Source organism: Ctenopharyngodon idella, chromosome 1 (assembly GCF_019924925.1).
Source record: "Ctenopharyngodon idella isolate HZGC_01 chromosome 1, HZGC01, whole genome shotgun sequence".
NCBI lineage: Eukaryota > Metazoa > Chordata > Actinopteri > Cypriniformes > Xenocyprididae > Ctenopharyngodon > Ctenopharyngodon idella.
This window is the reverse complement of record NC_067220.1, coordinates 43,606,343-43,630,248: the sequence shown is the minus strand read 5'-3', so window position 1 is coordinate 43,630,248 and position 23,906 is coordinate 43,606,343. Positions and strand designations below refer to the sequence as shown.

The window sequence follows — 23,906 nt, the reverse complement described above, 5'->3', positions numbered from 1 at the left end:
CTATATACAGTGAATAACTAATAGATCTAACATTACATTTAATGTAATTTTACGGTAAAATACCAATAAATTTACAGTTTTTGGAAGTGAAAAATAACAAGTCATGCATCATTTACAGTGAAAAACCGTAAATTGACATTCCCATAATTCCCTGCGTGACACTTCACATTTTATGTATTTTGTTGTAATAACTCTGTTTCTGTTTTTTCTAATCAGTTATGTACATTAGGGTTTTATGTTACATCTAATGTTGTTAAATTAATGTTTATTGCATTTTTTAAATTTCATGTGTGTTACCATGATGGTGTTTAGTGTTTGTGTGAATGACACTGTGTGCACCTTCTATATATTAGTGTTGTTCTTCTCTGCTTGTGGAAAAGCTGTTTGTGATGAACTTTGATTCATCATGTGACTCCCATCACCACTGTGTTTGGTGGTTGTCAGTGTAGTACAAAGGTACAAAACAGATATTAGTACTTCAATAGGTTGGTAAATTAACATTATATCAGTTAATGAAATACAATTTTTACAGTATAGATTTAACAGAATGTTTTTACTGTGTGTAAAATAAACAGTTATGAACCATATTATTACAATATAAACCTTTAAATTATATGGTTTTGAACTGTAAAATAGACAGCTGTCCCATAAAACCTAAAATGTTGTTACCGTATTTTTTACTGTAAAGTAAACCACAGCTGCTGTTTTTTTACCGTAAATTTTACGGGGATTTTTTTTTACAGTGTATAAATGCCTGATCCATTTGGGGAGGAGTGCGCGCAGTCAGTGGGGGCTCGTGCTGTGGAGCCAGGTGAAAGTATAAATAAGACTTGATTTGGAGCACTTGCTGTTGTTTCCTGCATTTTGAATCTGAAAGTAAAAGCAGCGATGCTTTTTGTTGCTTTGTTTAAGGAAAAACATGAAAACATACAGTGGTAGCACTTTATTTTACAGTCCTGTTCCAACATGTACATATATGTACTTATTAAAGCAATTATAATAACTGGGTTATAACTAGTTAATAACCCTGAACTTAACCTTAACCCATGTAGTTACCTATACAGTACTTTCTTGGGTAACTACACTGCAAGTATACATACTGTAAAATAAAGTGTAACCTATACAATTATAGTTACATTTTTGTTCCCAGTCAACAATTTGATCTCACAGTTATCTCACCATTAACTCCCAGGATACTCATGATGTGGTCACAATGTGAGGTCACAGCAAGCTAAACGTGTAACCTTACAGCGTCTCACTGTGTGCTCAAACTATGAGCTTACACACTGGGAAATATAATTAGTTAGACTTACTTAAAAAGCACGCAAACCGATTGCCTTAAAAAAAAAAAAAAAAAAGTAAAGTAAAGTGAAATAGGAATAGTATGATGTACTGACAAATGCTTAATTAGTATAGTTCACTTACACAAGAGTTCTAGTAACTAAAAAATAACATAGAGTTTACTTGATTATTTACTTTCAATAAAATTCAATTGTTACCATTGTGTTTTGCATGATGAATGTTGAAGTCTGGGTGTGACTCAAGCATGGTGAAATGCAAGACACAAATTTTGAGGGATTATATCAAGCCAATTAAAAGTTTTGCAAGGTGTTTATGACAAGTGTTAGCAATAAAATTGTAAAAGATCAGTATATAAACATGCAAAATAGACTAGTTAATGATTTATTTAGAAGTTAGGTCACCTTTTTGAGAATCACAGTATGAGAATGATGTGATGTCACTGTGATCATCGCATGATCTCATGTGTTGACTGGGTCAATTTGATTTAGTTGATTAGTTTGGCCTCAGCTGCGTTTAGATGGTTTATTCTGTAATCGATTTGGCAACAGTGTAGGCCTATGGTTTTTCCGCTGGGGCGAGCACCTCCAAGTAGGTAAACCACTCATAAGCATTATGTTTGACCTCAAATGACAAGAATATTCATGTTAATATAAAGAAGCAAATTCCAAAACTCGCAGTGACATGACGGAAACCTCAATCAGAAATTCTGCAATTACAATAACAATGATTCCATAAAATAATACATAAAAGTGAACAAATGATCAAATATCATTTAAGGTTGGAACTTCAAGTCTCACAGATTCCCTTTCTCTTCACAGAGCATGGCAGATCATTCCAGTTGTTCAGGACGGGATTTTCAGGCATCAGTTCAATACAGTCCTCACTTCCACCTTCGTCATTTGGTTCACCTCTGAGCCAAAACCTGAATAATCAATTTTCCAATTATTAGGATCCTAGATAGGAAAAATGGGAAACTAAAACATAAAGAACAAATAAAGTGTTTTATCTCTTACCCTTGATTCAGTGGTGAATTATCCACCCATTTCATGTTGCCCTCATTCTCAATGTCAGACAGACCGATCCACACTCTCTCCTTGACAAATGAAGATATGAACCTCTGTGTGAATAAAAACAGAAATTGTGATTCCTCTTTCTCTCCTTAAACACGCACTCTGAAGCAGTGCCTCCTAAGATGATGAGAAATTAAAGAAAATGAGAAAATAAAAGTGTGTCGTTAATGTTGTGGTAACTTGACATCAAAAAAAAAAAAAAAAAAAAAAAAAAAAAAAACACAAGCATGAGGAATGCAGGAGTTTACTAATAACTGCTCTTATTTACAGGATCGACAAACATGACCTGGCTTTCCAATAGGACAGAACATTCTTCTTCAACAGATAAATTCCCACTTAACATAAGCATATACACCCCCTAGCATCCACAACTGGAACTGCCAGAATTGTACTCAGTCTACTACAAATGTGATGGGGGATAGTCACATATACTGTAAGACATTATTTTTCAAAATTATTGGAGTGTGTTTTCAAGAAGATACTATTTAGTTTTTTATACTTTAAAATTTCATGTTTATTTCAATATCTTTTTTTTTTTGTAATTAGTTGTGAAATTTACTAGCAATTTCTAAGTTAATGTTTAGAGGCACATTCAATGTGATTTGTTGATTTCAATAGGTTAAAGTCCACCTACTATGTTCAGGCTGAATGGGAGAACCAGTAAAAACAAAAATAATGGCCTCAGTCAGACATCACCACTTTTATCTAAGTGCATGTATTTAAATATGTTCATTTACAACAGAAATGCTTTGAATTGGTTCTGTTTTCCACTGAACTCACCTGCTTCACTTCACTCTTGATAATGAGCAGATCAGCTCCTTGATCCCTGCAGTACTGCCTGCTGTCAGACCAGCTCTTTGACTCATTGGATAGGAAAAAGCAAACTGAACCACACAGATTTTTATACATAAACACTTTTCAAAACTGTACAGTAAAGATAAAGACTACCTATAAAAACAGAATCATACTGACCTTGTTTAGTATTTTTCTTCATTAGTTCATCTTTCAAAGATGCAACTTTGCTTTCTAACTCCTGTTTCTTCTGACTCAAAGAGTTGAAACTTCTCTGTAACTGGCTTTTCTCAGCAGTGAGATCATTGACTCTGGTCTCCAGTTCCAGTTTCTTCTGACTCAAAGAGTTGAAACTGTTCTGTAACTGGCTTTTCTCAGCAGAGAGATCTTTCACTCTGCTCTCAAGCTCCAGTTTCGTTTGACTCAAAGAGTTGAAACTGTTCTGTAACTGGCCATTCTCAGCAGTGAGATCATTGACTCTGGTCTCCAGTTCCAGTTCCTTTTGTCTCAAAGAGTTGAAACTGCTCTGTAACTGGCTTTCCGCAGCAGTGAGATCTTTGACTCTGGTATCCAGCTCCAGTTTCTTCTGACTCAAAGAGTTGAAACTGTTCTGTAACTGGCCATTCTCAGCAGTGAGATCATTGACTGTGTTCTCCAGTTCCAGTTTCTTCTGACTCAAAGAGTTGAAGCTGTTCTGTAACTGGCCTTTCTCAGCAGCAAGACTATTGACTCTGGTCTCCAGTTCCAGTTTCTTCTGACTCAAAGAGTTGAAACTGCTCTGTAACTGGCTTTTCTCAGCAGTGAGATCTTTGACTCTGGTCTCCAGCTCCAGTTTTTTCTGACTCAAAAAGTTGAAACTGTTCTGTAACTGGCCATTCTCAGCAGTGAGATCAATGACTCTGGTCTCCAGTTCCAGTTTCTTCTGACTCAAAGAGTTGAAACTGCTCTGTAACTGTCTTTCCTCGGCAGTGAGATCTTTGACTCTGGTCTCCAGCTCCAGTTTTTTCTGACTCAAAGAGTTGAAACTGTTCTGTAACTGGCGTTTCTCAGCATTGAGATCACTGACTGTGGTCTCCAGTTCCAGATTTTTTTTACTCAAAGAGTCAAAATTTCTCTGTAACTGGACTTTCTCAGCAGTGAGATTATTGACTCTGCTCTCCAGCTCCAGTTTCCTCTGACTCAAAGATTTGAAACTGTTCTGTAACTGGCCTTTCTCAGAAGTGAGATCATTGACTCTGGTCTCCAGTTCCAGTTTCTTCTGACTCAAAGAGTCAAAATTTCTCTGTAACTGACCTTTCTCAGCAGTGAAATCACTGACTCTGGTCTCCAGCTCCAGTTTCTTCTGGCTCAGAGAGTTGAAACTGTTCTGTAACTGGCTTTTCTCAGCAGTGAGATCTTTGACTCTGGTCTCCAGCTCCAGATTCTTCTGACTCAAAGAGCTGCTGTTTTGTACCTGGTCCTTCTCAGTTTGGTAACTTGAACCTGTCTGTAACATGTGCGTAGCTTGTGTCTCTCTCTCTGCCATGAGCTTGATATGCAGTACTATAATGGCGGCCACAAGGAGAATACACATGAGGCCAAAGCATACTGTGCTCAACACAACACACTTAATTCCTCCTGCCAAACAGGAAAAGATCAAGAACATACACTAAAAATGACTGCTATACTGTGTAAACATTACTGACATCACATGTCTTACTTTGGTTTTGAGCTCTTGCTTCAGTCTGGCTGAGTTTTTGGTCCTTATTAGCATAAATATCTTCATCTCTGCCCAGTCCCTGCTCATTGCCCTTGCTGCAGGTCTCGCGGGCAACATGTTTATAAATGCCCTCCAGTTCCATTTTGACTTCTGCGTCTCTTCAGTTGAGCTGTGGACTTTAGGAGGATGAGTGCAGGATGTAATATAGAGAACCTCCCCTAGAATTTACATATCGCTGACACCCAATTCTAAATTTGATGCACTGTACATTTTTATAACTAAACACCCCCCCCCCCCCCCCAAAAAAACAAACAAAAAAAAAAAAAAACAGCACAGCTCAATGTGTAACTTTCTTTAAATACTGGTGAATAGTATAATAATTCTTGCCTTCACAGATTTTTCACAAAATTCACAAAATTACTGCAAACAGAACTAACTAAAAATAATTAATCTTTTATATTATACACTCTTTTATTTTAAAAACTACAAAAAGATGCATTAAAAATGATCTTGTTGCAGCACAAGGTCCATTCTGAACTTTCTTTTGAGTATTATTTGTGCTCAGTGTCACTATGAGGTGATGAACTTCAGTCTGATGTGCTGTGTTAAACACAAATTCACATTTCCCTCTAAAGAAACTTACTTTCATTTCATTTTACTTTGACATCTTGCTGATCTTGAATTATTGGAAAATTGCACTTACACAACACAAGGTTCATCACAAAACCTAAGGTTACTCTAAGATAAAGATTATAATATAATATTTGCATCTCAGCATCAATATTAAATCAGTTTTGGGACAGTGAATAAGGGGATGATCAGAGCAGATGATCTTGCTAGACTTCTTTTATTATGGAAGTATGCTTAAGCATGTATGTGAAGAATAGGAGTGTAAGTAATGCTGGGTACACACCACAAGATAATCGGGCTGATTTTGGGCCGATTTCTCCCTTCCGACAATCCTAGGTAAAGTCCCAATTATCTTGATGGTTCCACAGATTATCTTATCAGATTTTCCTGTGGTGTGAGGTGTGTTAAGAGTGACTGAATCTGTTCGGAAGAACGTCGGAGCCACCCCGATTGCGAATTTTAAATATTCAACATGTTGAATATTTACGATCAGAAATCCTGATGTGTGGGGGAACCTCGAAGACAAACGCATGCACGCTCTGGAGATTATGATGTGAAACGAAACTATATCCAATCAGAAAGTGAGCTGACAGAAGACGGAAGCATAACAAACGTAGTCATGGCGCGGCACAAAGTTAAATTGATTTTAAGACAGTTTTTTCTTGCAAAGTGACAAACAGCACAGCTCAATGTGTAACTTTCTTTAAATACTGGTGAATAGTATAATAATTCTTGCCTTCACAGATTTTTCACAAAATTACTACAAACAGAACTAACTAAAAATTATTAATCTTTTATATTAAACACTCTTTTATTTTAAAAACTACAAAAAGATGCATTAAAAATGATCTTTTTGCGGCACAAGGTCCATTCTGAACTTTCTTTTGAGTATTATTTGTGCTCAGTGTCACTATGAGGTAATGAACTTCAGTCTGATGTGCTGTGTTAAACACAAATTCACATTTCCCTCTAAAGAAACTTACTTCATTTCATTTTACTTTGACATCTTGCTGATCTTGAATTATTGGAAAATTGGAACCTCGAAGACAAACGCACGCACGCTCTGGAGATTATGATGTGAAACGAAACTATATCCAATCAGAAAGTGAGCTGACAGAAGACGGAAGCATAACAAACGTAGTCATGGCGCGGTACAAAGTTAAATTGATTTTAAGACAGTTTTTTTCTTGCAAAGTGACAAACAGCACAGCTCAATGTGTAACTTTCTTTAAATATTGGTGAATAGTAATAATTCTTGCATTCACAGATTTGTCACAAAATTACTACAAACAAACTAAGTATTTTGCGAGATTTCCCATGTTCACAGTCGAGAATCTGGTTGAAAATCTGTCCGTGTGAGGTGTGCTGTTTTTTGTCACATCACGCCACACCACACACTATAGGAGCAAAACGGTTACATCTAGGATTTTTTTTGTCCTCATGTTTGTGGTCTCTCACATTTTGAAAATCTTATAAGTTTTCAAAAATCTTTTAGTGTGTACCCAGCATGAATCATGCTGGTTTATATCATTTATTCACTGAGTAACAGGATAACTGATAAAAAAAACTGAGCAACAGTCAAAATTAACTAATGTTTAACATACATTTAAAGAAACCGGTAGTCTGACACTAGGGCCGTTTTGATTGATTAGCCGCAGCCAAATCGCAGATCCTGCTGGAGACTCAACGTGCCATTCTTTTTTTTTTGAGTTCAGCACTTATCTTGCTCTGCTCCAAGCTGGGCTGAAACTTGACCCACGTCCTCTAGCCCAGAGTGTACTGACCTCTGAAGAGGAATCAGAGGAAATGCATGTTAACCCTCTGAGGTCTGAGGATTTTTGGGGCCATGGAGAAGTTTTGACATGCCCTGACATTTGTGCTTTTTTCAGTTGTTCATAAACGTATTAATGGAAATGGTGTCATTACACTGTATTCAGCACAAACTAGGCTACCATAATATGTGAGCAACATGTATGTACATGTTTGTATTTTTGAAGGAATAACATTTATGCGTGGTTATTGAAAAAACAAAAAACTTAAGTCACTGAAATAAGGCCACAAAACTAATATTTTATATATGTGTTCACAAGACTTCTGGGTATTGGAGGTTGTAGACTAGAGTTTTTGCTTCAAAATGATGTAAAAATTATCCTGCCTACTTGTTCATATAAAACAATATATTGATATAAATTTTGTAAGACACTTTTTGTCAAGAAACACAGTATGTGTGCAGGCGTGAATCTTCATGAATAATGCTGTGATTCACACCTGAGAAGACAAAGATCTGCATAATGACCTGCATAATGACCCGCATAATAAGCCCTTTCAGTCAGGTGGGCTATGTGAAAAAACCCTCTGTGATCATGCTGATAACAGTATTAATGTCCACTCTTGAAAAAAAAAAAAAAAAAACAAACAAAAAAAAACATGATTTTTGTGATCTCATGCATGCACGTATTATTGCACATGTGAAGAAAATGTTGTATAGGCCTATTATAGTTTAAATTACAGTACCAGTCAAAAGAATGGACACATTCCTATTATAATGTTCTTAAAAGAAGTCTCAAGTCTCTAACCAAATAATGGTTTTCTATTTTAATATACTTTGTTAATGTGCAGATGACAAACTATACATCATTTAAAAGATCTAAGACTCAAGCTTCACATTTTGACCTCTGTTTTACTCTTAAAGTGACCGTAATTTGTTAATAGCCTATGCGTCAGGAGTTATCAATATGAAAAACGTTACCTAGTCGTTACCTTTGACAAGACAATATCCATCAAGGCTTTTAGCTTAAAATCATGCACATTTGGAGAAATATTGATGAATTCTCATATGTTTATGTCAATTTTCTATACAGAGGAGTAATATTTATTCAATATATTTATTGTCATCACTATGAGCGCTGGATACTGTGTTTTCAATTCATACTTGCAGTCGGAGAGCGCTCTGTGCACATTTATTCCACAAATGACTCAGTGAAGAACAGGCATACCATGTGACATTCCAGGAACTAACAGAGGCTTCCAGAGATCGCTAACCATGGCTATAACATGCAAATAAACACTTTTGAAGATAATAAATACACAATTGCGACGATGTATACATGTATTGCCTCAGAATTTGCGTCTGAATAGCTCTCTCTCCGTGGGTGTGGCCGAATTAGCGGATAATGAGCTGACTCACGGACGTCTGACATGTGTCTCTTTTCATTCAGATTACATAAACAGAAAATTTTTGTTTTTGATTTGACTTACACGATTTAAAACCTGACATTTCAACGTTTCTTTAGACATAAGTCTCATTTTTGTGTCATTAGTATTCACTAAGTTACAGTTCATTTTCTGAGAACTATCAGATTGGACTTTGTTCAGAGGGAGACGAAAGATCACGCATCATGTTAGTTTTCTTTATTTTGCAAAAAGCACACCATTTTGTTTTTACTCTGAGTGTACACAAATAAAAGAAGATATTTCACAGATTAAAATGGTGTATAACTCTTAATTGTATGTGTAAAATTGACGGAGTATTTTGAGTCTCTTTCATACTGAAAAAAGCAAGGTGGTATGGCTGGCGCGACCAGCTGACCCCTGAGTGTTAAAGAACGTTTTACATTACATATTTTCTTTCAATCTTCTTACAATATAATCCACTTGTGTTACAACATTACCTAGTTCTGCCATGAAAATCTAGACGTGCAGGCTGATAGGTCTTTAACTAATTTGGTAGCGTTCACATTATTATCTACACAGCAAAGCTGATTGCTTGCTGTTGTATCAGCGGCCAATGAGCTTGCTGCTCAAACATTCAAATACTTGGCTTTGTTTGCTGTTAGCAGTCTGCAGCGCACTTTTAGAACCCTCATCCTTCCCCAGCCCCACCTGTGTAGATCTGCTACGGGGGTTAATTCATGTATGTTACATGTGCAGCAGCAGCATGTCTTACATGCTCACAGCAATGTCTGTGAATGTATTGGCAGTAGCAAGTCTTGGTACTTGCTCTGCAGCAGCAGCGTAGCAGATCTATTCCGCCAAGACCAAATACATTAACATTGTCACATCCATTACCATGCCAATCTCATACCCAAAAAATACCAATCTCCCGAGAGTTGTCGTGACAGAAATGTATTTGTTGCCTTTTCGACAAACTGTAGTTTCAATTACAATAAGGTATTAACAGATGATAGTGAGCTACAATGTTTCATGTTTAGTTGTATAGAAAAGTTATTTGGCATAGGCCCCGTCCTTAGTCCAAATCTTGGGTATTCAGATTCGGCTGATCCTGCCTGAAGATTAAGGCAGGGGCGGAGCCTACCCCCAAAAAGAAATTCAAATTGATACCCACCAGTTGAGGCTTTTCTGAAGTGGAATTCCTAAAAGAACAATAAAAATTAGTATTACATTTTGTGACAAATGAAGGAATAAACAGTAAATATTTATGAACAAATAACTGTGTAAGCTATGGGCATGAGAAGCCACATTAGGCCGATTAACACAGAAAGACCATGTAGGTCATGTAACTTGAAAGCCCACAATAAGCCGGTTTACATAAACAACAATAATCAGTCTTACCTGATGGCCCCGATAGGCTGTGTGATAAATGACTGTAAAAGCTAAGAGCATGACAGGCTATGCTAAGCCAGTTAACACAGAGAGACCACACAGGTCATGTTACATGAAAGGCCGCTTTATACAAAGGGCCACGATAGGCCATGCTATGTGAAGGGCCCTGATAGGTCGTGCTATGCTAAGGGGCACAATATGCCAATTATATGAATGGAACGATGAAAGGCCATGATAGGCCAATTATGTGAAGGGCCACGATAGACTGGGTTACGTAAAATGATAATAGTCAGTCTTACCTGATGGCCCCGATAGGCCGTGCTATGTGAAGGGCCACGATAGGCCGTGCTATGTGAAGGGCCACGATAGGCCGTGCTATGTGAAAGGCCATGATATGCCAATTATGTGAATAAAACAATGAAAGGCCATAATAGGCCAATTATGTAGAGGGCCACGATAGGCCGGATTGCATAAAAAGATAATAGTCAGTCTTACCTGATGGCCCTGATATGTAGTTTGAATGCCCTGACGGGCTGTGAAATGTAAAGGCCCAGATGGGCCGTGTAGTGTGGAAGCCCTGGCGGGCTGTGTAGTGTGGAAGCTTCCATCACCATTTGACATAATTTTGTTTTAGCTTTCTTTGCTATTGCAAATGTGTTTAACAAACACACTGTCACAGCAGCCAGAAAAGACAAATACATAATAAGAGTTAAGAGCCCAACTAATGGAACAACTAATTACCATTATGATGACTTCAAATGAAACATTAGAGTTAAACCCCTGTTAATTCTCAATAACAACTTTTGTAGATGTCTAACATAAATAAAGTCAATCTGGTTAGTAATAAGTGAAGCTGGTAATGCTGTTTGTGGAGTTGTTTAATCATCCTCTGTTGAGATCTTGAGAGATTTAATGTCTTTCATCTTTAGTTGATTTCATCTAAGGCTGTGGCTGAAGTCAGTTGTAGTTCTTGTGTTTCTGCTCGTCTCTTTCTCTGTTCTCTCCTTTCCTTCAGTGATTCTGCTTTTAAACAGGCTTATTAAGGCTGAGATGACTCCATAGTTAATATACACAGATTTTGTGGCTCAGATAAGGTCCAGTTTAGGTTTATTTCTTTGCTCTTGGCTGACATGTGCCATTGCTGTGGCCTGCTTGTGGCTCAGATCTGGCAAACAGAAGCGGCCCACACAAGGACCGTAATTCATTGCAGCATGTGGGCCAGATCATCATGCCACATGTGCCAGATGTGGGCCGGATCTGGGCCGACACAATGTTGCTATCTGGTATAAGGAAGTTATCTGGTTTCTTCAAACAGATTTATATTTATAGTTGCACGTTATAACTCAAATAATAAATAAAATTGTTCGTACTGTATTTATCGAAAGGAAATGTATTTATTGAAAGGAAATTGTTCATATCCAGTGAGCTGGTCTGACAGCAGGTAGTAGTGCAGGGATTGAGGAGTTGATCTAGTCATAATAAACACTGAAGAGAAGCAGGTGAGTTCATTGGGAAATAGATCTAGTTTACGGCAATTCTCTTGTGAATGAACATATTTGAATACACTTGAATAAAAGGGGTGATGTCTGACTGAGTGAGATATTTAGACCAGTTGATTTTACTGATTCACTCACTCAGACTGAACACTGAACAGGGTTTTAACCAAATGAAATCAGCAAATCACAATAAATGTGCCCCTTTACAATGAAAAAAAAAAAAAAAAAAGTTAGAAATTGCTAAAACATTTTACAAACAATTACAAAAAAATGGCATGTAACACACTGAATTAAAAATGAAATTTCGAAGTAAAAGAAATGAAATAGTATCTTCTTGAAAACATACTCCAATAATTTTTGTTTTATTTACAACTTCGAAGAATAATAGCAACGACAATAAACTTAACAGTGTGATTATTTACTTGTATTTCGCTGTTCCCCATCACAGTCACACCACACTTTTATTTTCTCATTTTCTTCCATTTCTCATCATTGTATCATAGGAGGCACTGCTTCTGATTGTGTGTTTAAGAAATGGGCAATCACACTTATTTCTGTTTTTATTCACACACAGAGGTTCGTAACTTCACTAAAGTTAATGAAGTATAAAGGATAGAGTGTGGATTGGTTTGCCTGACATTGAGAACTGGTCGATAATTCAATGATAAATCAAGGGTACATGCTGAAACATTTTATTTGTGCTTTGTTTTTGAGTTTTGCTTCTCTCTTTCTCTCTTTTAAAGTGAGGCCACCACAGCTGAAGACACACCTGTTCTGCAGCCACTTAACTTGAACTGCAAATACAAATGCACCTTCTATAAATATAACACTTTTCTGCACTTTCACTTCTGCTCACTTCTGTACCTTTTAGCGTACTCTTGAAACTTGCTCTTGTGGTAATGTGAGTACTGCTGGCTCTTGCATAATATTGCTTGTGATGTTTCTCATTTGTTAGTTTCTGCCAATTTAATAAATGTAAATTATTCTTATTGCTTAGTTGCTGAATAAAACTTCGAGGCTGTTATTTAAATATGGGATCCTAATAATTGAAAATTTAATGCATATTATTCAGGTTTTGGCTCAGAGGTGAACCAAATGACCAAAGTGGAAATGAGGACTGTATTGAACTGATGCCTGAAAATCCCGTCCTGAACAACTGGAACGATCCGCCATGCTCAAACATGAAAAAAGGGATTTGTGAGACTCCAACTCTTAATGTTCAAACAGAAGCGGCCCACACAAGGACCGTAATTCATTGCAGCATGTGGGCCAGATCATCATGCCACATGTGCCAGATGCGGGCCGGATCTGGGCCGACACAAAGTTGCTATCTGGGTTATAGAATCATTTTTGTTGTAATCACATCATTCCTGATTGAGGTTTCTGTCATGTCACTGTCAGCTGATTTCACTGTATATAAATCACCATCATGATATCAATTTTGTTTTATAATTGTATGTAATGTACAAAATGTGGATGTTCAAATGAAATTTGTAAGAAGAGAAATGTAAAATAGCCATCATATAAGAAATTACATTATTCTATCATAAACGCACAATATCCAGTTTCTCATATGGTGAAGCTATTATATTTATTCATACCATCTTAGTGAATAAATGGCAGAACACTTACACTGACTGAGTAAATGCATATGTTAATATCCTGTTGTCACCAACTTGTGTTTATATCTATAAATATCGACATTTCTGTTTTTCCTACTGTACCATCATCCTCTCTGTCGCAGCTTAAAAATGTTATTTGTTCCCTTCCAGTTAATTTCCATCAATAAAGACCAAGTTACACCTGTTTAAAAGTGTTTGAGCCTATATGCAGAGAGTTTCAGAGTTTCAATGTGGGAATGAAAGTATTTTGCTCTTTGTCTAAACTAATAAAGACACTTCCTGTTTAAGGTTAGCACTATTTAAAAGAAACCTTGCCCATCATTCAACCACAGATCATCTGTCAACACTTGATATCAGGCATAAGACCGAATAATGGATTTAGAGGACATTTATGAAAATGCTGAAAACGATGATATTGAGGACACAACTAAACCTCGAACACAGAATCACAGCCAGGATGAAGGAAAAGATCAAAAGTGCAGTAAGTAGAAAGTTTCATTTGAAGCAGAAATGAAAAATATTACTCATAATTTCAATCTTTTTTCAAAGAATATTGTGTCCATGTTTCTGCTTTTTATATGTTTTAACATGGAATTATTTTTAGATTTTAGAAATTTAGATTAATTTTAGAAATTCCACTATCGTTATTAATTTTGTTAAAAAGGCCTGTGTATTATCTAAAGATAAAGGTGGATTTGAGCCTTTATTTCTAAAAAATATGCAGTGAATTTTTTTAATTGATATTTGTGTGTTTTCTCTCTGTTTGTCAGGAGGAAGTAGGTGTTTGGTGATGTTGACCGTGTGTCTCGGGCTCATTTGTGTTCTTCTGCTGGTCTTCATCATACTGCAGCACATCTCCATCACAGCAGAGAGAGAATCTCTGTTCAAGAGTAACAAGAACACAGTTGAAGAGTTCAATCAGACCATCAACAGATTACAGCACAATTATACTGATCTAATGACTGAAAAAGACCAACTGAAGAACAACTTCAACTCTCTGAGTCAGAAGAAACTGGAGTTAGTGACTGAACTAAGGAAGTTATATGACCAAGGTCAGTACAAATGGATTTATATGTATATTTGCACTTTACCACACAATATAATTGTTCATGTTTATTGAAAAGGCAAAGGCAGGTTTTCCATATCCAGTGAGGCTGAAGAGCTGGTCTGACAGCAGGCAGTACTGCAGGGATCAAGGAGCTGATCTGGTCATTATCAACACTGAAGAGAAGCAGGTGAGTTCAGTCAACTCAAGTCAAGTCACCTTTATTTATATAACGCTTTTTACTATGCAGATTGTTTCAAAGCAGCTTTACAGTGATAACTGGTGTATAATTTTGGCTGCACAGCAGCTCTTAAAGAAAATGGTGTCATTGTCCATCTTAAGTAAATTCAGTATTGATTAATTCGGTTGTAAGAATCAATAGTTATAAATTTAGTTAATTTATCTATATCAGCACTGGAGTAAACAGTGATGTCATCATCCAGCTCAGTTCAGTTCGCATTGTTGAATATCAAATGTCAAGTGTCCCTAACTAAGCAAGCCAAAAGGCGACAACGTCAAGGAACCCAAACTCCAACAGGTGACATCAGGTGGCAAACAGGTGTTAAAATGGAGAAACCAGGCTCAGTCGGGGGGCCAGTTCTCCTCTGGCCAACAGCGAACAGTGCTTTATTATGATTCAGGCAGCTATCATAAGTCCGATTGGGATCGCAACAGTCAAAGTATTTATTCCAGTTCCATCCAGTTGAGGATCATATTCATCACACCGGTATGGACGGTTTGTTGATGAACTGTGCCACTTGACTGTTGTGTCGATGAGGCCTTCACAGTGGATGATCTAGTTGACTCAATCTCTGCTGACACTTCAGGGCTGCGTTGTGGTCGTGTCAATCTCACCTGGGTTCTCAATCTCACCTGGATACGGCCCGGATCCGGCTGACTACGGTAAACCTCGGGATAAACAGAGAGACTAATTTTAGCGTTCAGTGGCAAATAGAAACACTTCAAGTCAATTCTGTTGTGAATGAACATAATGAAATCACAACTTACAAACAGCCAAACAGTAATTAAAAGAAACCATCACACCAAAGTTTCATGTTTTAACACTGCTTGGAAAATAAATGCAAAGAGTATAACAAACATCTTTCATATAACTGTTCTTGTCTTCTGACAGTCAACTAATACCAGATGAAGACTGCAAATTATATTTCTCACTCTTTTTATATTTACACACTGAGGTTCATATCTTCTTTAGTCAAAGAGTTTGTGTGGATTGGTTTGTCTGACGTTGAGAACGAGGGCAACATGACATGGGTGGATAATTCACCACTGAAACAAGGGTAAGTGACAAAACACTCACAGAAAACCACATACTCTGTTCTAGTGAGTAATTACTTTTAGAGCTCTTCAGGAACTGAATCTGATTGTATGTTATTCAGGTTTTGGGAAAAAAATGAGCCGAATGACGCAGGTGGAAATGAGAACTGTATTGAACTGAATCCTGCAAAACCCGTCCTGAGCAACTGGAATGACATCCCATGCTTAGCGATGAGAAAATGTGTTTGTGAGAATTAATTCTGTTCCTTCATCTTCATGATAGTTTTGACTCATATCTTCCAGCTTCATACTATGGTCACAATGTGCACTCACTGGACAAAGACTAGGTACCCAGCATGCACTGCAGCATGAAGCTTTTGATTGTCACCATTGTTGATATTCATACGCTGATTCTTGATGTCTCTTTGTGTCTAAGTGACAATAGTTCAAACTGTGTGTCTTATCATGCTTTTAAATTATTTCATAAATGATTATGATACTGTTGCATCTGAAATTGTATAACTACTTTAAATATACACAATTAACTACACCTCACAAAGACTGCATACTGAATCATGTAGATGATTCTGTTGTTATCATCAATAACAAACCAACATCACCTGATGCATTCTCTTCTGGCTTTCCTTGTCATAACAAATGTGTTTTACAAACACAGTTACAGCAGCCACAGAAAATTTAACGTTAAAAAGTCAAGAGCCCAACTAAAGCAAACACTGATCACCATGATGGTAACGTCAAACAAAACAATAAAACATCAACATCTAAACCTCTGTTAATTCTCAATAAGAGCTTCTATAGACGTGTGACAGAAATAAAGCCAATCTGGTCTGTAATAAGTGAAGCTGGTAATGCTGTTTGTGGAGTTGTTTAATCCTCCTCTGCTCTTGAGGGATTTAATGTCTTCTTTTATTTCAGTTGATTTGATCTAAGCCTGTGGCTGAAAGTCAGGTGTATGTTTGGAGAACGTTCTTATAACAAAAATCTGTTAGCTGGGTGTGCACTCATACTGTGAGCTCACCACGTGACACCACTGTGACATCACTGTGATAGTGTTGAGAAACAGGAAGTAGAATATCCCCCTGGTGACCGATATTTGAACCGCCTCCTCTCAACCTGCTCAACATTTTGAATTCACAATGAGCTCACATATTACTCACACGGTGAATGTCACAGTATGAGAATGGTGTGATGTTACTGTGATCATCGCATGACCTCACATAGGAAAACAAAGAGTAGCTATTAAGATGTATTTTTAGAAGACAAGATTCTGTTTCTCATATTTTTCTGAAATACTAGACAATCACAGTAAATGACAGAAGTCTAGTTTCCCTGATTCACACTGTTATTCTGAAACTGAACGACTGTGAAACTGTTTTCAGTTGAATTGGTTCCCTTTAAATTAAATGGTCACTTTTAGTTTTACATTATTAGCATTGTAAACCCACAGCATTATTGTTTTTATTTCATATTTCATTCTTGTGTCTGCTTTGCTGCACTGTGGAGAGATTTCCTTCAGTCCAGCAGGGCGCAGCAGAGAGCAGGTTTATCAGAGGTTAGTCGTCTCAGTGAGCTCAGCAGTGACCCTTTTCACATTTCTAGGGTTTCTTAGAAGCAGTAGTCATCATAGTTAGGAAAACTTCTAGCGGTGAATGAGACGACAGGAAATATAATTTTTGTATTTCCATTTGCTCCAATAGACAAAAATCGTTTCCATGACTTTACAAAAGAGAGACACCAAATATAGAGAGACTGAAAACAGCAGTCAGAAGAGAGAAAGATGTCAAATTTGCAGTCACTCCCTCAGCTGTATTAGAAACACCCTTGCATCAGCGTTTAGTTTTTTTTGTCATTTACTGCCAAGGTAATATAACACAAAATATAGCATCATAAATGTGTATTATTATTATTTTTTTTAAATGGAAATATTAAAAACTTGACTAGATTTGCGATGTTGATAACTATAAACAAGCATCCAAAGGGTCCATTTTTTATGTCACCAATTTTAGTGAAAAAAATACAAAATTAATACCATGATTGTATTAAAAAAGATGTATACCACAAATCGTGCAGTGTATCCCAGGCTTTAGATTAAATCAACTGAAAAGACATTAAATCTCTCATTACAAACCAGACTGACTTTATTTCTGTCTATTCATCTACAGTTCTTTTTGAGAACTTTTTTTTTTTTCTACCACGTACAGCGCAAGTTGGAAACAAATGCCCATTACCATAACTGATTCAGCTCCATATGCTTCCTAAAGCTCAGTGATTGTACACACTGTAAAGACAGTAACGATGGCATTGATTTTACCATATCAATCTGAGCGTGAGTCCAATGATGAAACATTAGAAGAAATAGTTATTCAACCCAAACCTCTATCTCAAGAATGACTTGAGCATGAGTTTCTCAGTGATATGCTACTCAGTTTGAGGTACATTATTCCTCACTATCAGCATTAACAAGTGTATGTCCTTCAACAAACCTATGTGTATATATGTAATTTGTTGCGGTGCACATGTGGTAACTTTCATTAACTGTATCAATAATGGTGCATACATTAACATGAATGACTGATTTAACATTAAAGTTTATAAAGCAATTCTTGCTCCATTACTCAAATTATTAAGAATGAAAGACAATCTGTATTAATGTATTAATTCACACCTTATTAATAAAGTATACAGACAAGCAGAAGAGCTATTAGTAGGGTGAATTCAGGTTGATTGGGACACTTTATCTCAATGGCATTCTTAATGTCTGTGTGAGTCTAAAAGACACTGCTCAAAACTCTGTCTGTATAATGGATTTTAAAATCTGAACATTTGACTGTCATAAAAAAGACAAATCATGCAAAACTAACAGTTAACTCACTCAGAGTTTGGACTCTGGAGAGGATCAGTGAATCAGGACATTCCACGCTGATTGAACCACCATCATTAAATAACCAAATTCATCTGATCAGAATTTCTCTTGCAATTTTTGCTCTAACAAGCGTGTTTTGAAATTAGGAAAATTTTACTTTAAACTTTTTTTTAGAAATTAGGATATTTTACTTTAATTTTACAGTTGTTGTTTGGTAGCTACTTATGCCAGTCATTTATCTTTTTTTTTTTTTTTTTTTTTTTTTTTTTAATGATCTTTAATGCCATGAATTTCACCCTTTTTTTTTAACATTTTTTTTTTTTTTTTAACAGTGAACATTGTCTCAGTAAACAAGATGCTGCAAAGAAAATGAACAGAATAAGAACCAAATCCTTTGTACACCTTTCCAGAAATTATGATATTTATGTCTATAAGACAAGTCCTATAGGAATCTTATAGGAATGGTTCCAAAATATGATAGATTCTCATTAGAATCCTGTACAATTTTCTTTCTGGAGTCCTTTAAGATTGTTTGACAATTTCCAGTCAACAATTTGAACTCACATTGTTCCACAAAGTTCCTTTGCTCACATTGTGACCACATGGTGAGATCACTGTGAGTTCAAATTGTTTACTGGAAATGAAACCACTTCCTGTTTAGGGTTAGCACTATTACAAGAAAATAATAATAATAAAACACTACTTATTCTGAGGACCACAACTAATCTTTGAAGACATACTGTCTGACACAGTGAATAATGGATTTAGAGGACTTTTATGAAAATGATGAACCCAGAGATATTAAGACCACAACTGGACCTCAAACACTGAATCACAGCCGGGATGAAGGAAAAGATCAAAAGCGCAGTAAGCAGAAAATTACTTTAAAGTAGAAAATTACTTTAAAGTAGAAATGGTGTAGCAGATGGTGTTGTTACAGGTGTCATTGATGTTTTAAGGAAATGAGAACTGTTTCCCATCATGCTTTTGATGAGTGCAGTTTGTGGAGAGCAACTGCGCCTGACTGCAGAATCAGATGAGGCCGTCTCACTATTGCGAGAGTTTATAGGCATACGTCAGCATTACATCAGAGCAAGTCGGACCACACTCGGACATGTTTCTAATCGGCATGCATCTCGCGGTGATCACTGGTGAACGATTCTGCGCCGATTTTGCTCATCTCAAATGACATCTCAGTGCTCATCTCAGTGTTCGACATTGGCTGTGGCTGGATGCAACCGATCGGCTAGAGTAGCCGCGTGCATTCGGGGTGGAGCTGAAAACGGAGACGTGAAGTTGTACACTTTCTGCTTCCAGTAGTGACGCTTGCGCTGTATTTGCATACTTTATCACAGCAGAAGTGAAATAAATGCAATATTTGACTAATACACAGATGCTTCAGTGACATTTTCGTTCAATACTTTATGTACTGCTTACAGCGTCTGTTTTTATCAATCATGTTCACACTGAATGCCCAATATAATGTAGTTCACCTCATGCAATGTTATGTCAGGACATAGGATCAGCAGATCTTAAAGGAATAGTTCACTTTCAAATAAAAATTTCCTGATAATTTACTCACCCCCATGTCATCCAAGATGTCCATGTCCTTCTTTCTTCAGTCCAAAAGAAATTAAGGTTTTTGATGAAAACATTCCAGGATTATTCACCTTATAGTGGACTTCAATGGCCTCCAAACGGTTGAAGGTCAAAATTACAGTTTCAGTGCAGCTTCAAAGGGCTTTAAACGATACCAGACGAGGAATAAGGGTCTTCTCTAGTGAAACGATCGGTCATTTTCTAAAAAAAATCAAAATGTATATGCTTTATAGGCACAAATGATCGCATCACAAGTGCTTCCACCAGAACGGGATTCCGTATTCTTCAAAAAGCTTACGCTAGATGTCCTACGCCTTCCCTATTCAACTTACGGAAAAAACGGAACTGGCGCCACGTTCGTTATTCTTCACTTATTACTAACCAGATTGGCTTTATTTCTGTCAGACATCTACAGAGGTTCTTATTGAGAATTAACAGAGGTTTAACTCTGTTTTTCATTTGAAGTCACCATAATGGTGATTAGTGTTTCCATTAGTTGGATTCTTAACTCTTATTATATCTTTTGTCTTTTTTTGCGTGCTGTGACAGTGTGTTCGTCAAACACATTTGCAGTAGCCAAGAAAGCTAAAATTAATTAAGATCAGGAGATGATGGTTTTAAAATCATCATGAAATAACCTGATGATGTCATTTGAATCTAACAATTTTGTTGTATCATTAATATATTTAAGTCACAAACCCTGCATTACTGTATGAGATCCACCGCTATGGTGACTTCAAACGAAACAGAGTTAAACCTCTGTTAATTCTCAATAAGAACTTCTGTAGACGTCTGACATAAATAAAGTCAATCTGGTTAGTAATAAGTGAAGGTCCAGTTCTGGTTTATTTCTTTGCTCTTGGCTGACATGTGGCATTGCTATGGCCTGCTTGTGGCTCAGATTTGGCAAACAGGAGTGGGCCACACAAAGGCCGTGATTAAATGCAGCATGTGGGCCAGATCTGGGCCGACTCAATGTTGCTATCTGGGAGAGGAGAGTTAATAGGCTTGTTTGAGATTCACCTTGAAATTCAGCCAAGAGTAGGCGGCTGCAGTGAGGGGAGGAGTGGAAAAACACAGGCAAGACGGACAGTTTTCTGTTCTTGTAGTGGATCAGACACATACGAGATCAAAGGCGTATATCGCGGGATTCACACTCGTGCGCTGTGTTGCTGATAAACTGGATGTCATTTAAGTTCTGTTGCTTTTATATGAAAATAAACATAATGAACAATACACCCAAAGTACTTGTTATTTATTTCCATTCGAAAGGCGTGTGTATCAGTCATTTTTATTTTAATTACAGACATGTTTTTATATATTTTTATAAATATGACAACAATCACTTAACCCACACAGAGATCGCACTGTCAGAGAGTTTGGGAATATTCACACATAATTTATACACATAAAATCATGATATTAGAGTTTTAAAATCAAACATTTTAAAAGAGATCAATACATCACGATTGTTTAAACCAATGAGCATTAAGCTGTGTTGTCAGCAAAGTCGTTTCCCCTCGTGCTTTTGGTTAGCGCAGTCGGTGGAGAGCAACCGCGCCCGACTGCAGAATCCGATGAAGCCGCCTGGCCATCGCGAGACTTTTTTGACACACGTTGGCATGACATCAGAGCAAGGCGGCCCACCCTCAGACACATTTCTAACCAGCATGCATCTTGCGGTGATCACCGGTGATCGATTCTGTGCAGATTTTGCTCATCTCAAACGAGCCTAATGTAACACTGGGGTTTTTGCATAGTGAGTCTGAAGGCCTTGATTAGCTGGTTCATGTGTGTTTAATTAGGGTTGGAGCAAAACTTTTCAGGATAGTGGCCCTCCAAAAGCAGGTTTGGACTGATCTAAAGACAAAGGTAGATTACTCAAAAAGGTTGATTTGAAACCTAATTTCTAATAATATGAAGGGTATACACTGATATCTGTGTGTTTTTGTCCTGTTTGTCTGGAGGAAGCAGATGTTTGGTGTTGATGACAGTGTGTCTCGGGCTCATTTGTGCTCTTCTGCTGGTCTTCATCATACTGCAGCACATCTTCAACAAAGCAGAGAGAGACCTGCTCAATCAGACTATCAACAGATTACAAGACAATTACACTGATCTAATGACTGAAAAAGACCAACTGAAGAGCAACTTCAGCTCTTTGAAACTGGAGCTGGAGACCAGAATCAAAGATCTCACTGCTGAAAAAAGCAAGTTACAGAAAAGCGTTGACTCTTTCAATCAGAAGATACTGGAGTTAGAAAGCAAAGGTCAGAGCAAATGAATTTATGTATATTTGCATTTTACAACACAGTTAATAAATACAATTGTTTATGTTTATTGAAAGGAAATGGCAGGTTTTTCACATCCAATGAGTTGAAGAGCTGGTCTGACAGCAGGAAGTACTGCAGGGATCGAGGAGCTGATCTGGTCATTATCAACAATGAACAGAAGCAGGTGAGTTCAGTTTCAAATAGATCTAGTTTACAGCAATTCAGACATACAAACACCCAAACAGTAATTAAAAGAAACAGTCACACCAAAGTGTTTCAAAACTGCTGGGAAAATAAATGCTTTACTCTTACTTTTGAATATTCATTTTTAATGCTGGTAATTGTCTGTTTTCTGTCCATCAAATAATACCATAAAGATCTTAAATGTTATGATAATCCTCACTCTTTAATTGTTTTATTCACACACAGAGGTGCATATCTTCATTTGTCAAGGAGAGAGTGTGGATTGGTTTGTCTGACATTGAGAATGAGGGCAGAATGAAATGGGTGGATATTTCAACAATGAAACAAGGGTAAGTGACAAAACACTCACAGAAAACTACTGCATACTTTTTGCATTTGGTTTTATAGCATAAGTGAGTAAATGCTTTTAGAGCTCTTCAGGAACTGAATCCGATTGTTATCCAGGTTTTGGGAAAGAAATGAGCCAAATGACGCAGGTGGAAATGAGGACTGTATTGAACTAAATCCTGCAAAACCCGCCCTGAACAACTGGAATGACATCCCATGCTCAGTGATAAGAAAATGGGTTTGTGAAAATTAACATCTGTTCCTTCATCTTCATGATAGCTTTGACTCATATCTTCCAGCTTCATTAGTTCATTAGTAGTTCATTTAATAAAATAACTAACTTTAGGACTTCATTTTTTAATCTTTTCATATAATTTTCAAAACAAAGAGTAGCTATTAAGATGTAATTTGTTAAAAGAAAAGTATTTTTTTCTAACTGCGAATAATAAATGACAACATTCTGTTTCCTCATATTTTTCTTAGTAAACAATCACAGTAAATGACAGAAGTCTAAAGCTTCCCTGATTCACACTGTTATTCTGATACTGGATTACTGTGAAACTGCTTTTCAGTTCAATTTGTTCCCTTTAAATTAAATGGTTACTTTTACATTATTAATATTGTAAATCCATATTTTTATTTCATGTTTCATTCTTGTGTCTGCTTTGCTGCACTGTGGAGAGATTTCCTTCAGTCCAGCAGGGCGCAGCAGAGAGCAGGTTTATCAGAAGTTAGTCGTCTCAGCAGGCTATGGACTCTTTCACATTTCTTGGGTTCTAAGAAGCAGAAGTCGTCATAGTTGGGAAAACTTCTAGCGGTGAATGAGACGACATTAAATATAATTTTTGTATTTCCATTTGCTCCAATAGCAAAAGACAAAATTTGTGGTAGTGTTTCCATGACTTTACAAAAGAGGGGAAAAAATAGAGAGAGACTGAAAACAGCAGTCAGAAGAGAGAAAGATGTCAAATTTGCTGTCACTCCCTCAGCTAGATTAGAAACACCCTTGCATCAGTGTTATTTATTATTTATTTACTTATTTCATTTTCAGGAAAGGTAATATAACACAAAATATAGCATTATAAATGTATATTATTAAAAAAAAAAAAAAAAAAAAAAAAAAAAAAA

The 23,906-nt window shown here is 36.7% G+C and overlaps 1 protein-coding gene across 2 annotated transcripts; it reads right to left on the bottom strand.

The window, feature by feature from the left end:
* Positions 1 to 928: 928 nt before the first annotated feature.
* LOC127513187 (uncharacterized) lies at positions 929 to 5,147 on the bottom strand. Of its 2 annotated transcripts, none has more exons than XM_051894931.1 (5): positions 4,864 to 5,147; positions 3,345 to 4,706; positions 3,153 to 3,256; positions 2,316 to 2,419; positions 929 to 2,224 (listed from the first exon to the last, which is right to left on the bottom strand). In XM_051894931.1, the coding sequence occupies exons 1-5, from the start codon at positions 5,003 to 5,005 to the stop codon at positions 2,089 to 2,091; spliced, it is 1,848 nt and encodes a 615-aa protein (XP_051750891.1). In that variant the 5' UTR covers positions 5,006 to 5,147; the 3' UTR covers positions 929 to 2,088. The 2 variants fall into 2 exon arrangements, with proteins under 2 accessions (XP_051750891.1, XP_051750814.1); XM_051894854.1 differs by having other exon boundaries at positions 3,345 to 4,781; positions 4,864 to 5,146.
* Positions 5,148 to 23,906: the final 18,759 nt, after the last annotated feature.

Coding starts and splice junctions, on each gene's coding strand:
- LOC127513187 (XM_051894854.1), bottom strand. CDS start 5,005: ATGGAACTGGAGGGCATTTATAAACATGTTGCCCGCGAGACCTGCAGC. Junction 3,257..3,344: donor GAAGAAAAATACTAAACAAG/GTCAGTATGATT, acceptor TGTGTGGTTCAG/TTTGCTTTTTCCTATCCAAT. Junction 2,420..3,152: donor TCAAGAGTGAAGTGAAGCAG/GTGAGTTCAGTG, acceptor TTATTCACACAG/AGGTTCATATCTTCATTTGT.